Genomic DNA, 12,923 nt, shown 5'->3' with positions numbered 1-12,923 from the left:
GAGATATCAAATCCTATGTTAATTCCTGACATTTAGGAGGATATAAAATACCACTTCAGACAGAGGGCTCAGCCAAGAAATAACGCATTTTATCAGCCTGGCTAGAATCCACATGGAAATCTAGAAAAACTGTGCTGGGGGCAGGGGTGGGCAGGGGAGGTGGGTGGGGTATTTTTTCACGCTCAAACCACCTGTTACTTTTCTCTCTTCCAGAGCCGGCCACTTTGGAATGATAAATGTTAACGATGCATCCAAGTGTGAGTGTGTACACATGTGCAGGTGAGTATAAAATCTAGGTCAACACTCTCTTAACCACTACACAGCATTGCCTGGTGTGAGAATTTATCAAATTGGTCCACTTGTTAAATGAGAACTCTGGTCCCTCCCACCCCCCCTGTTTTTTCTTTTCTTATTTGCTTTAAAGCTAAAAATTCCAAATAATCAATAACCAGAGTTACTCATTTAACAAATATTTACTGAATGCCTGCCATGCCCCAGGGACACTCCTAGGCTGTGAGGACACAGTCTTGAACAAACTAGACAGCAATGCCTGCCTGCCCTTGTGGATGTCCCATTTCCAGTGAGTGAGCCTGTGACACCAGTAAGTTATAAAGTTACAATATTAATGCTACAGAAAAAAAAAAGAAAGAAAGCCAGAGAGGTGTTGCAATTTTAAATAACAGCAAAGGGAAGGCAGTCCTGAGAAGGTGACGTTTGCATACAACTTGAATAAAGGTCTGAAGGAGATAAAACAGCATGGCGTACATTCATCAGGGGGAAGAGCGTTCCAAGAACAGTTGGTTCAAGCGCTGTGAGGCAGGACTGTGCTTAGAATATTCAATGAACAACAAGGAAGTGGGTATGGAAGGAGCGGAGTGAGTGTGGAAAGGAGATCAGTCTCCTGTGGCAGCTGTAACAAATTACCACAAACTGGTAGCTGAAAACAAAAGAAACGGACTCTCTAGCTATGTTGGAAGTCAGAAGTCTGAAATCAAGGTGTTGGCAGTTCCGGGGGAGAACCTGTTCTTCGCCTCACCCAACTTCCGGTGGCCACCAACATCCCTTGATTTCTACCACAACACTCTTCCCTCTGCCTCCCTGGTCACGTTAATGCTTCCTCTGCTCTGTGCAGTCCCCATCCTTGTGTCACTAAGGACGTGTGCCACTGGATTTAGGACAGGTGCCACCCTAAAGATGATCTTATTTCAAAATTCTTAACTGCATTTCCTCTGCAAAGACCCTTTTCCAAGTAAGGTAATATTCACTGGTTTAGGAGATTAAGACAGACATACCATTTGGAGGTCACCATTCAAATCACTAAAGGATGATGACAGTAGATGAAATCAAAGGATAATGGTTGGTGGTGGGGGACAGATGGAAGACTCATGTAGGAATCTTGTAGATCATTGTATAACTGACTTTAGTTGGAAGCAAACAGGAAGCCATAAGCAGAGACGTGACATGGATTCAAGATGTTTAATAGGCTCATTCTGGCTGTTATCATGTAGAACAGTCCAGTAGCATTCAACCCTTAGACTGATACTTCAGATCAAGAGTGTACCATATTAAGACTAGAATTGAAAAACAGAAGGAATAAAACTTGGCATATAGCAAGCCTTCACTGGCTAATTAAGGACACTCTGAAAATCCCCTACTGATCCCATCAGACATACCTGTTAAGTAATTGAATGCTCTTTTACCTAATCAACCTGTTTTGAAACAAAAGTAATATTTTCCCATAAATATTTCTTAACCATCTACTATACTCGAGATTCTGTTCCTAGGAATTAAGGCCATCAACAGATCACATACTACTATCTAACATGGTATTAACTGATAAATCACCTTTTTTAAAGATTTATGTTACCACTTTACTTGTGTAAACAGTGACTGAAGAATCTCAACTCTGGTTGGGGTGGGGTGGGCAAAGACGTGTTGTGCTCATATTCCTTGTTATTGCTCTTCTAATCATGCTACATAGAATCCCTTCCCAGACCCTTAGCAAGGTTTTGGCAGAATCTGTAACTCTGCACTCACTTTTCAGAATTAAAAGTATCTGTCCAGTCTCAGATTAAGGACAGGCTTGAGCGGCAACCTTGACTACTTTGAGCTGTCTTCCAACTTTTTCCCCATTCTGGGGCTGAGCTACTCTGATTTTAGAGGCAGCATGGTCTCAGGTAACTGGTTGTCAGCAGGTAAAAGGCTGGTATCCCGAGTCTAGCTCCAGTTCCATCTGGTGGGAGCTTTTGCAAATATATGGGTCTCAACATAGTTCAAAGCTGATTTTTTTTTTCTGGAAAGGTATTCAAGCTCTACTGTCACTTTATCTGCTTCTGAGGGTCCATTCAAAAAAGGACAGCATGTCTTTAAAACACTGTCAGTGGTATATGACCCAGTCACATCTCTCGACAGGTCAGTGCCTCAGTTATGCCAATATCTACCTGAGCACCCTTGTGGCACATGCCCACTACTTCAGCATTGATGGTTCTGTGCAGCACCAAGGGACCTGCTGAATTGCTTATATGTTTCTTCCAAGGGCTCCAGACAACAGGGGTGTGGTAGAAAAGCTCTTTCCATCTTCTTCTCAGGAATATTACTCCTCAATCCCTTTTTTCCCTTCTACTATAGGCCATTCCAAAAAGGCTCTTCCCATCCTTGCCCCATTCAGAAGCAAATGAGAGGCAGGCACTGGTCTGTGCTCATGTGTAATCCCAAACTCTATAGAGTAGATGGGAAGTTCTCCTAAGGAGCCTATCCTGTACCTACCACACTCCTATCCCATAGCAGTTGTCTCTATAGCCTGCAGGTTCCATAGCTCAGCATCCAGCCAGGGAACAAAATGGCAGCACCCTTTTGTTGAAATCATCCAGCTCGGTTCTTTGAGCTACATTCTGCTCATGACTTTCATGGGCAGTAAGAGTCATCTAGAGGGAGAAGAGTCCTCTGGAATTCTTCATTCCATCTGGCTGTATCTTTCCCCTCACTGATTCTCCTCTTACATAGTCTGGCAGCATGGAAGTGTGGCTCAACATGGTAGGTCTGGTTCTGCTGCTACCCCTTAGTAAAGTGAGTGTGGCTCTCTCTCATATATGAGTAGCTCTCCAGGAAGATTGTCAGCCTTCCTGTTTGGGTTCTAGTTGCTCATATTCTAGGACAATGTGAAAAGTCTCAGTGAATGTCTGTTCTATTCCTGAATTTCAATGACGTTACTGAAGATACAGCTCCACGAGAAAAAAGCTTCTAGGGGTCATTTGGTTTCCAAACAGAATAGAAAATACTAACTAGTATTCTACCCGTCTGCATGAGAAACACTCTAAAGATTTTAATGTAATTTCTGTTGATTTATTTTATCCTGACATATCTTATTTAACAAATTTTAAAGCAATCATCTTTGGTGAATGGAAAGGGATCGTGGTTTACTGTTAAAGTATTAGCACTCAACAGATAAGTCTTAGTTCCTACAAATCTGTTGAACTGGAAATAAATCTTAAAGATGAAAAGATCTCTTGATAAGTACAGCCATTTCAAAAGCTATTAGAAAACAGAATAATTAGAGAGCCAGATGAGTTTTGCTCCTCCTGGACTCATTTTACCTAGGAGCAAAATACAGCTAGACAAGCTAGACCACCTGTCCTCCCACACCAGCACTGCAGAATTCACCAAGGTTAGTCCTATTCTTAAATGATAATGATGATTACACCTAAACAACAAAGCCACCAAAATGTCAGTGAGAAATACAAGTGGCAGAGAATACATTTACAACAACATAGCCATAGAAAGCAGGAGTAATAGGGAAGGTTTTAGACTCTGGGGAAAATAACTCCTTACAGCACCTAACCAATGATACAAAAAGGTTTGCTGCTCATGGGATGGCAGCTAGAGGGGGTGGAGAGAAGGACACAGTGAGGCTCAAGAGTCCCAGGTGAAGTCCTCACTTCCATCTAGTAGAACCACCATTGGCCTGAGACTCAACCTTCCCATTTCAACTGCTCATTGGTCAACAAGGACAAAACAAAGTAGCAACTCCAAAAATGCATTACTCATCATAATTTATTATTTAAGTTTAATTAATTTCCAAAATATTTTTAACAAAAGATATTATGAAGTTGTATATGTGTATATATACTTTTCACCCCTACTACAAATGCACACAGGAGAAATAGGACACTATCTCAGTCTCCTCTTGCTATAGGTTAAGCTTTACCCTAAATTGTTCTTAGAGAACTGCCAGGTCATGTAAGGAAGGTGGTCATTTGAAATAAAGAACTCTGTTTTCTCGTTTTGTTTTTAGAATAGTTTTTTTTAATGTTTACTTATTTTTAATGTTTTATTCATTTTTTTGAGACAGAGACAGAGACAGAGCATGAGCAGGGGAGGGGCAGAGAGAGTGGGAGACACAGAATCCAAAGCAGGCTCCAGGCTCTGAGCTGTCAGCACAGAGCTCGACATGGGACTCCAACTCACAATTTGTCAGATCGTGACATGAGCCCAAGTCAGATGCTTAACTGACTGAGCCACCCAGGTCTCCCTTATGTATTTATTTTTTAGGGATAGAGAGCACATAGGCAAATGAGGTAGGAGCAGAGAGAGAGGGAAAGAGAGAATCGGAAGCAGGCGTGGCTCTGTCAATGCAGAGCCCAACGGGGCTCAGCCTCACAAACTGTGAGATCATAACCTGAGCCAAAATCGAGTTGGATGCTCAACGGACTGAGCTACCCAGATGCCCCTGAATTCTGTTGTTTTTAATTTATTGGTAAACCTGTGATTCTGCTGGACTCAATGGTATTGAAGGACAAATATCAGGTTTGAGTCAAAGGGTCTAACAGCAGCTTCCTCCTATCAGTCTTCATCTCTCTACAACCAGGGCTGTCACTGAGACATGGCCACTGGCATGTCCATTCCTGTTATTAAACTCTCAAAACCCTTCTGTATGTACTATCCCCTGCATGTTGCTCCTTCCTCTTTGCCTCCTCCCCTGGGGCTCCCCAGACCTCTCCACAATACAGAAATTGATAGGTTGATGTTTGACACAGCAGAGAGTTTCCAAGAACTACCCTGACATTGGTCAGTGCCATGTGTCATACTAATTGTTTGCATATGAAAATAATGCCTCTGCCTAAGACATATCCACCCACATCCTGAGCCCCAACCGTGGCTACATCTAAGCCAAACCAAGACTCCTGAGGCACATTTAAAGCCTGTAGGAGAAATCCCAGGAAATAATTTAGAACACAAAACTAGTTCCAAGATCTACTATTGTAGAGAGTTCCTAGGATAAGGCCCATTTAGAATTTGTGCCCAAGAGCTATTTGCAAATTTATAGTTATTTTTTCAGTCAATTAGTCTGAGAGAAGAAATGGAAGCTAAGTAAATAAATTAGATCATTAATTCGCAATAAATATAAATTATGCTAATTCTAAAAATTGAACATATATACAAACTACATATATAATAAATGAGGAATATACATAAGACTCTATTAGCAAAAGAAAGCTATCTTGACTTATTGTGTTGTGGAAAATCCATGTTTATTCCTTCAATAGATTTTAACAGTTTTGATATGTGTATGAAAATATAGGATAAACATTAACTGCCTACTGATGTTCCAACAAATCTATTTTCATTCCAAATGGAAATTAGAATATATTTTGCATTATTTAAGTTAATTACGTGACATTTCTTATGAATAATGATGTATTATTTCATTCATTACTTCTAATTATGTTCTGTTACAAGTGTGAGGCTGGCAACACCGTGGCCAGCCTTTCCCTGTTCCTTACAATCTGATGGCTTGCATGGGAAGCAGGTCAAAAACATGCCTGGAATATAATGAACAGAGTTCAGTAATTGTTAACCGTGATGATTTAAAATTACCTGGGGAAAGTTTCACATAGAAACAAATAGAAATGGGAAATGGCTTGTCCTGTTATAGGATATTCATTTTTGCAACTAATATGAGAAATATTCAAAGTGTTATTTTAATACCTATAATTACCATCCTACCATTTGCTACAGCAGGAGACAGAGCACCCCTCATACTGTCCTCCCCCGCCCCTCCCTGTGCTCACATACCAACAGAGTTCTATTTTATATCGACAGGCAGATTGTAAAGGTATCTTTTTCTGGTGGTGAAAGTGATTCTATAGGCTTTGTGCAATTCTGAGAGAATGCAGCAACCTCCTAAAAGCTCTACTCAAAAAGCCAGTTGCATTTCCCTCCATTAATGCATAACCATGGTCAGACCTGCCCATTTCACCCCATTCACAGCAGGGCCTGAAGCTAGAAGGTAAATCCTATTATAAAGAAGAGGTCAAGGTGAAGGAAAATCACTCAGAAGAGGAGCCAAGTGAACCACAAGGCCACCATATGCATATCCTCATCAGCCAGCACTCAGCAAGGAGCCAGGGAGAGACCACTGACAGTAGGAAGAGGCCAGGATGAGGTCTAGAGACCAATCTGCACATGCTTTACATCCACCGCCTCATGGGTGAGTCACCTTGGTTTGAATGGGCCAGGACAAAGGGTATAAAATCCACACATTGTTTTCCATCCGATTTCAAACGTTCCCTGCACACATACAAAGCATCTATTAATTCCTTCAGTATCAGGTGCCAACAATCCATCATTGTGTCTACAATAAAAACAAAGACACCAGTCCCAGCTCCAGGAACAAAAAATAAACCTGGGGGAGGCAGAGCTTGGCAAGGAGCGTTCCTCTTTCTCCTCTGGTACCCAAGACAATTACTACCCACTGACCCTGCATGTAGCCTCAGAATCATCCTTAACACTGTGAGCTAATTACCAACCAAAGAAGTGGCATCTGAGATAAAATGCATTTGCTCTTTGTGCAGTAATTCTTCAGATGACCAGTCAAGACGGATGAGGGTCACACAAGGTTTGTCTTGCAATGAGGGTTGCCAAGATCATCTGTGGTGGGTTCTAGATGCTTGAAAAAAGAGATTAGTCAACTTAGTGAATGATAAAAGCATCCAAGAGCTTCCTTTGTCCCTGCTGACCGATGCCATCAAAGACTCTTTCTAGCTACCAACCCAAAGGTAGGTAAACATTTATACGGGAACCTTTCCCACAGAAACAGAATTGTTCTAACTGAACAACCACTGCCACATGCAGAATTCTTGAACACAATAACCTGCAAAATAAAGAAAAATATGACTGTAAGAAAACCAACTTGTCCCACTGCAGCTCAGGACAAAGGACAGCAAGATTGCCCTTGAATGTTTCTCCAAGAGTACTTTAAGCTAGCTAATACACGACAGGCATGCACAGGGTGGGGGGGGGGGGGGGGAAAGACACACTGAGGGAAATTTTAAGAAAGAAAAACTATCTTTAGTAATAAGGATATTAAAATAGTGCCTGTGCTTATTTTATTTGCACAGGAAGGTTTAAAAAGAAACTCTTTTGAGAAATGAAAGATCATCAGATCGCTAATAACTGCAGTTTCCTGAACAATTAAAGAAATTCACAAGATTACAACCTACTCAGGAAATGACAAATATTTCTGATTTTTATGGAAGAACTAAAAGGGCACTTTTATCTATAGCATCCATTCCGTAAGAAGCACTGTTAAGTAATGAAGCTATTTTTATTATTTGTTCATTTGCTTCAGGAGAACTCAACACGGCAATAGTCTAAAAACAGACAACTTCCCATTGCTTGCTTGGAAAGGTAAAATCGTATATTAAAAGACATTTGCCAGAGTTTTCTTTTTTACCTATTAAACTTGGACCTTAGAGAACAATTTTCATTGTGCCCAATTTTTGTTTCTAACATTCAGCAGAAATATCTTTCAAGGGACATAGTCTAATTCTTCACAAATGCACTTTATAAAGCTATCCTCAATGCATCATCCACACAGTGTCTGCACTTGATAACATTCGGTGTGCAATGCTCCTGTTTGGAAAAACCTGCTCTTTTTAAAAACTGATCCAATAAACTGTTGACAAATGATTTGTATAATACAGTATGGCCAGCAAGCCAGGTTTATCTCTGTCATTACACACTGCATTCAACCCGTTCACAAACGTCGCCGTGTTCCCTTACGTTAGGGCCCCTTCTGCCATTCTGAATAGCAATCCAAAGATCAATACGCAGTCTGCTGAAAACACCAGGACATAACAAATGAATAATTTTACTTACCATAAAAGCCCCAGTCTCTAAATGGATTCCACTAATACTCAAATTCATTTTTCATGCTCAAGATGGGAAGGAGATGTAGCACAATGCAAGGGAACGGGGTACGGAGAAGTATTAACCATACTGGCTCAAATTTACTTAAGCCATGAACAATAGCCGGACTGCACTGAGGTCCATGAATAAAATGTTCACTACAGAATTCTTAAGATGCAATCTCCAAAATGATTCTGTTCTCTCACCAAGACACTCTGAAAAGCATTTTCCAGGAACAAGAAATTAATGGATTAAAGACATTCTGACATATCCTTCTAGAGTGTTGCACCACAGAGGCCAAAGCCTGTTCAATCAGCTTTAAACACTGTTTGCGACAAGCAGAAGTATTTGCTTTCGGTGGGGACAAGGAGGGATTCGAGTGGGTCTTTTGAGAATGAAGCCAATAGTCTTGCTTCAAAAGTTTACCTTTGGCCCCTGATCTAACAGTTCTTTTCCTCCTCTGAAAGGTATGAAAAAGTCAGTGAGCAAAGTCCTAAGAAAAAAAGGTTTGGGGAGAGGGAGCAAAATGTTAGAGAGAACACAAGTTCAAAGATGACATTTACAAGTCTCATGAATGGCACATTCCCCAAAGGCCACCTGAATACTCTTTAAAAAGAAAATCATCATAAATACAAAATAATAATTTCCCATTTATGTAAAGATGCCAATATACTGCCCTTAAAATACAGACTTGTCCATTGAAAACTAACAGGCAAAAAAAAATCTTTTTCCATCGGCCATCAATTCATTCACCACTTTTAGACTTAACTGTACCCTTGTAACACAGACATGTAAACAAGATTCCAACTGACAAAGCAGGAGGGGAAAGTTGGAAAAAATATAGCTTTAATAGGATACTAAAAGATCTGGAATAAAATGGGAACAAGATTTGGCTGGTGCTTGGGCATACTGAAAAGGCAGGATTTCCATGGACCCTTGTTGTCCCGCTCCATCAATCGAAATGATCCATATGCTCCTGATGATTACAGCTTCACTTAAAATTCAGACAGGATAGTACTTTGGATGCTGAGGAAAAAGACGTGTAAGAGCTCCTGCCCCACCCATTTCCAGGAACGAAGGACTCGGCACAGAGACAAACAAGAATGCACATAGTTCTGACACAAGGCAGACTGGGTTAAGTGTTTGGCCCAATGCCTGGAACAGAGCAGGAGCTCTGTAATAAACTGCTGCATGAATCGACATGCAAATAAGGAGTCAAGAGTCACAGAGAGGACCACACATTTACTTCCTGAGAGGGCGAGGCGGGTATCAAAACATTTTAGTTAAAACAAAAAAGGATGGGTAGGATCTCATCTCGAAGAGAAAGGCAGGGTAAAGGTGGCCAGGGGTGGGGAACATGGTGAAAGGAAAATACAACACCTGTTTAGGAAATAGTTGTAAAGGGGGAAGGTTGAGTCAAGATAGTGAAAATCTTTTAGGGGCGCCTGGGTGACTCAGTCGGTTAAGTGTCCGACTTCAGCTCAGGTCATGATCTCACGGTCCGTGAGTTCAAGCCCCGCATCGGGCTCTGTGCTGACAGCTCAGAGCCTGGAGCCTGCTTCAGGTTCTGTGTTTCCCTCTCTCTCTCTCTCTGTCTCTCTGCCCCTTGACCAACTCATGCTCTCTCTCTCAGAAATAAATAAACATTAAAAATGAAAAAAAAAAAAGAATAGTGAAAATCTTTTAAGATTATGCTAAAGAGTTTGGACTTTCTCCTTAAAAAAAAAAAAACATTCATTATATTCACTAGTAGTTTGGAAGGGACTAGGAAGGAGAAAGATAGGATTGGGAGCCATGGTCTGAATGATGTGTGGGCTGGAGAGAAGTCCAGGAGCAGGGAGGGTTCAAGATGCTGTACGACTTAGGACACCCACACCAAGGGGCTCATCTAGGGCAGACAGAACAGAGCACTGGGGGAAGATTAAAGCCCGCTGCAGACATCTCACCATTTATTTTATGAAATGTGAGTGGGCAGAGCTATCCACAGCTTCAATTCCCAAATCACAAGACAAAAGAATATCGCTTTCTGCAGGCGAATGAGTAATGTATTAAGATTCTTCTCACCGTTGTCACCTAGCCGAGTTTACAAAGGTAAAGTAAAAAAAATAAAAAAAAAAATCACAAAATCATCATATAAAAAGGATTGTCTGAATACATTATCTACTGGTCCTGAGACCCCTTTCAACCCTGCAGATATGAAATGCCTCACTCAATACACAGATTATAAAAATGTCCTGGTTCTGTTATCCTCAGAAAGGGTCAGCTCCTTCTTGCTACCTTCCAAGCACACTGAGGTTTGCTCACTTTAATGCGACGTCCCTCGTGTCCCTGGCATTTACTCAAAGATAGGAGAACTGACCAGGACCCATTTCCAAAACAGCAGCTCCAGTGCCATGTGGAAAAAGACTAGTCATCATTTACTAACGGCTCACTATTCAGCTTGTGCATTTTCCTAGAGGCAGACACCTCAACTGAAGTACAAGCATGTCAATGACCTATATCTTGCATCACACCTGACAAAATTTGTTAAAAAGACCATGAAAATCAAGTTTTCTACTATCAAGATATGACTTAAAAAATTACAAAGCTAAATTCATTCTATTATTAACCATTAAAAAAGCAGTACAACTGTGCAACCTTCCAGGGCAAGGTATTAAAATTTGTTCATCTAAAATCACATTTTCATCCCAGGTCCCCTCTTTGATAGAAGATAAAAGTCAATTAAAGCTGGCACTCAAAGAGATATGGCATTTCAACCATATTCTTTTGACACCAGAATGCTCAACCATTAAAAAAAAATCCACAGAGGAAAAAGACAACCACAAACTTGCAGCAGAATCAAACGAAAAAATAAAATGCTTCTGTCATTTTAAGAACTTCAAAGTCTCTTAGAAGAACTCCATATAAAATTGACATACAGCTTGAAAATTTTTCTTTTTTTATAGGACTTTCCTGAACCATTCCAGCTTTTATTTTTACTTCAGTAGACAAGAAATGATATTTTTAAATATTTACCATTTATAATTTAGACTATTTTTATAAATTTAAAGGTAAATATCAAGAAGTAATTTGTATTAGTTTATTGCTGTTATCATTAGTTTTATAAATGTACATTATTTAGTCAAAATTAAATTCAAGGAATCCGGGTGTCTACCATAAAATCACAATTCTCTTTTGGTGCTTTTTTTCTTATTTGTGTTTTTTTTCAATGTTACATCAGGATATGGCCCAGAAAGGAGATTATTCCTGAAGTTCTCACACACTTTGAAAATTCCCATAGGGGAAAAAAATTATACACACACACACACACACACACACACACGCATACATACACACACACACGCAATTTTAATTTACTCTGGGAAAAAAATCTTGAGATACTTATAGATTAAAAATTACAGAGACATTTATTTCAAAGTAAAATCATGTCTTAGTGTGGAAAATGTTTATTATCTTAAAATATGAAATTTTATACTTTATTGCCCTCTGCATAGTAAATTAAATTAGAGGGAAAGAGAAAAAAATAACTCTAAAGCATCAGTACAAAAGTCATTTGCGCACAGTCACGAGTGACACTCTAAGCAAACACAAAAATAACTCCAGAACATTTCACCAATTCCTGCTGCTCCCGCTGCAAAGAATAAACCTTCCAATGAAGTCAGCAGCAGGAAAGACAACAAGTCAATGGTCAGAGAGAAATAAAACTCTACCACCAATGATACTGGATGACCATCCAGAAGCTGGGATGCTCTCCAAGAAAAAAAAATGCTATTTCAGATCCTAAAATGAAAATGACTATTTTGTTAAGTATATTGAGGTATATGAATTTGCTAGAATGATCCCTAAAAGGTAAAGACACCAAGTCAATCACAAATCCTTAGGTAATACCTTATTTCCACATCACAAAAGTGCCAGCCAATCTCTATCTTACTATTAAGATTTGCTACTGATAACTGAAAACAAAGTACCCATGATATTCACTAGGCCCACTTTAGAAGCACCTATTTATTTACACAGCTACTATAGTGAAAAGGTCAAGTAAAAATTCACCTCCAAAGCCACGGTTGCTAAGCAACTCTTTTCAGAAAGTTCTGCAACATTGATCAAGCATATTACTGGTGCCACCAACTGGATCCGGAATAAATGCAACATCTTACCTGGTTTCTCCAAAGGGGGAGGAAGGCGGAGCCCTTTTCTTTTTCAGACCAACATTGGAAGCCAATGCTGCAATCCTCTGGTCTATTAAGTTCAGAGGCATTTTATTTTTCCTCTCTTAAAACAAAACAAAACAAAACAAAACAAAACAAAAAGGATACGTCCTGGTACCACAGGTTTCCTGTTCACAAGAGCAAAGGACAGTTCTGTTTTGAGAAAAACCACAGAGGGCTTGATGAGGTGTTGGCCAAATCTGAATGACATTTCCTCACGGTTGAAACCTGAAAAATAAGATGATTTAGGAAATGAGAATTTGTAAAATTCAGATGAGAAATTCAGATTATATACAACTCTAAAAAAAGCAAATTCCAATACTACAGATTGTTAGTTGCAAAGTAGAAATCACTGAAGCTGTTCCCCATTTAAGTCCACTAAGATGGATTCTTGGCAAATCCTCCTAAAATAATCTCCTCTCCTTACCCAGTGTTGCCTTGATTGTTTTTAAGCAGAAGCTCGCACAAGGACAACAAAACAGTCTTCTTAAATCCCTCTGTAATTCAAGTCGTCACCTTAACCCAAAG

The 12,923-nt window shown here is 39.9% G+C and overlaps 1 protein-coding gene across 12 annotated transcripts in view; it reads right to left on the bottom strand.

The window, feature by feature from the left end:
- The window catches only part of FHIT (fragile histidine triad diadenosine triphosphatase), a 1,399,071-nt gene that overhangs the window by 759,054 nt on the left and 627,094 nt on the right, over positions 1-12,923 (bottom strand). For all 12 annotated transcript variants that reach the window (XM_053220342.1, XM_053220341.1, XM_015065266.3 and 9 more), the window contains one exon: positions 12,504-12,623. In XM_053220342.1, the coding sequence (XP_053076317.1) occupies positions 12,504-12,606 (103 nt within the window). In that variant the 5' untranslated portion in view covers positions 12,607-12,623. The remainder of the gene's footprint in view (positions 1-12,503; positions 12,624-12,923) is intronic.

Source organism: Acinonyx jubatus, chromosome A2 (genome assembly GCF_027475565.1).
Source record: "Acinonyx jubatus isolate Ajub_Pintada_27869175 chromosome A2, VMU_Ajub_asm_v1.0, whole genome shotgun sequence".
Taxonomy (NCBI): Eukaryota; Metazoa; Chordata; class Mammalia; order Carnivora; family Felidae; genus Acinonyx; species Acinonyx jubatus.
Note: the sequence above shows the minus strand (reverse complement) of the source record. Positions and strands in the feature narration are given on the sequence as shown.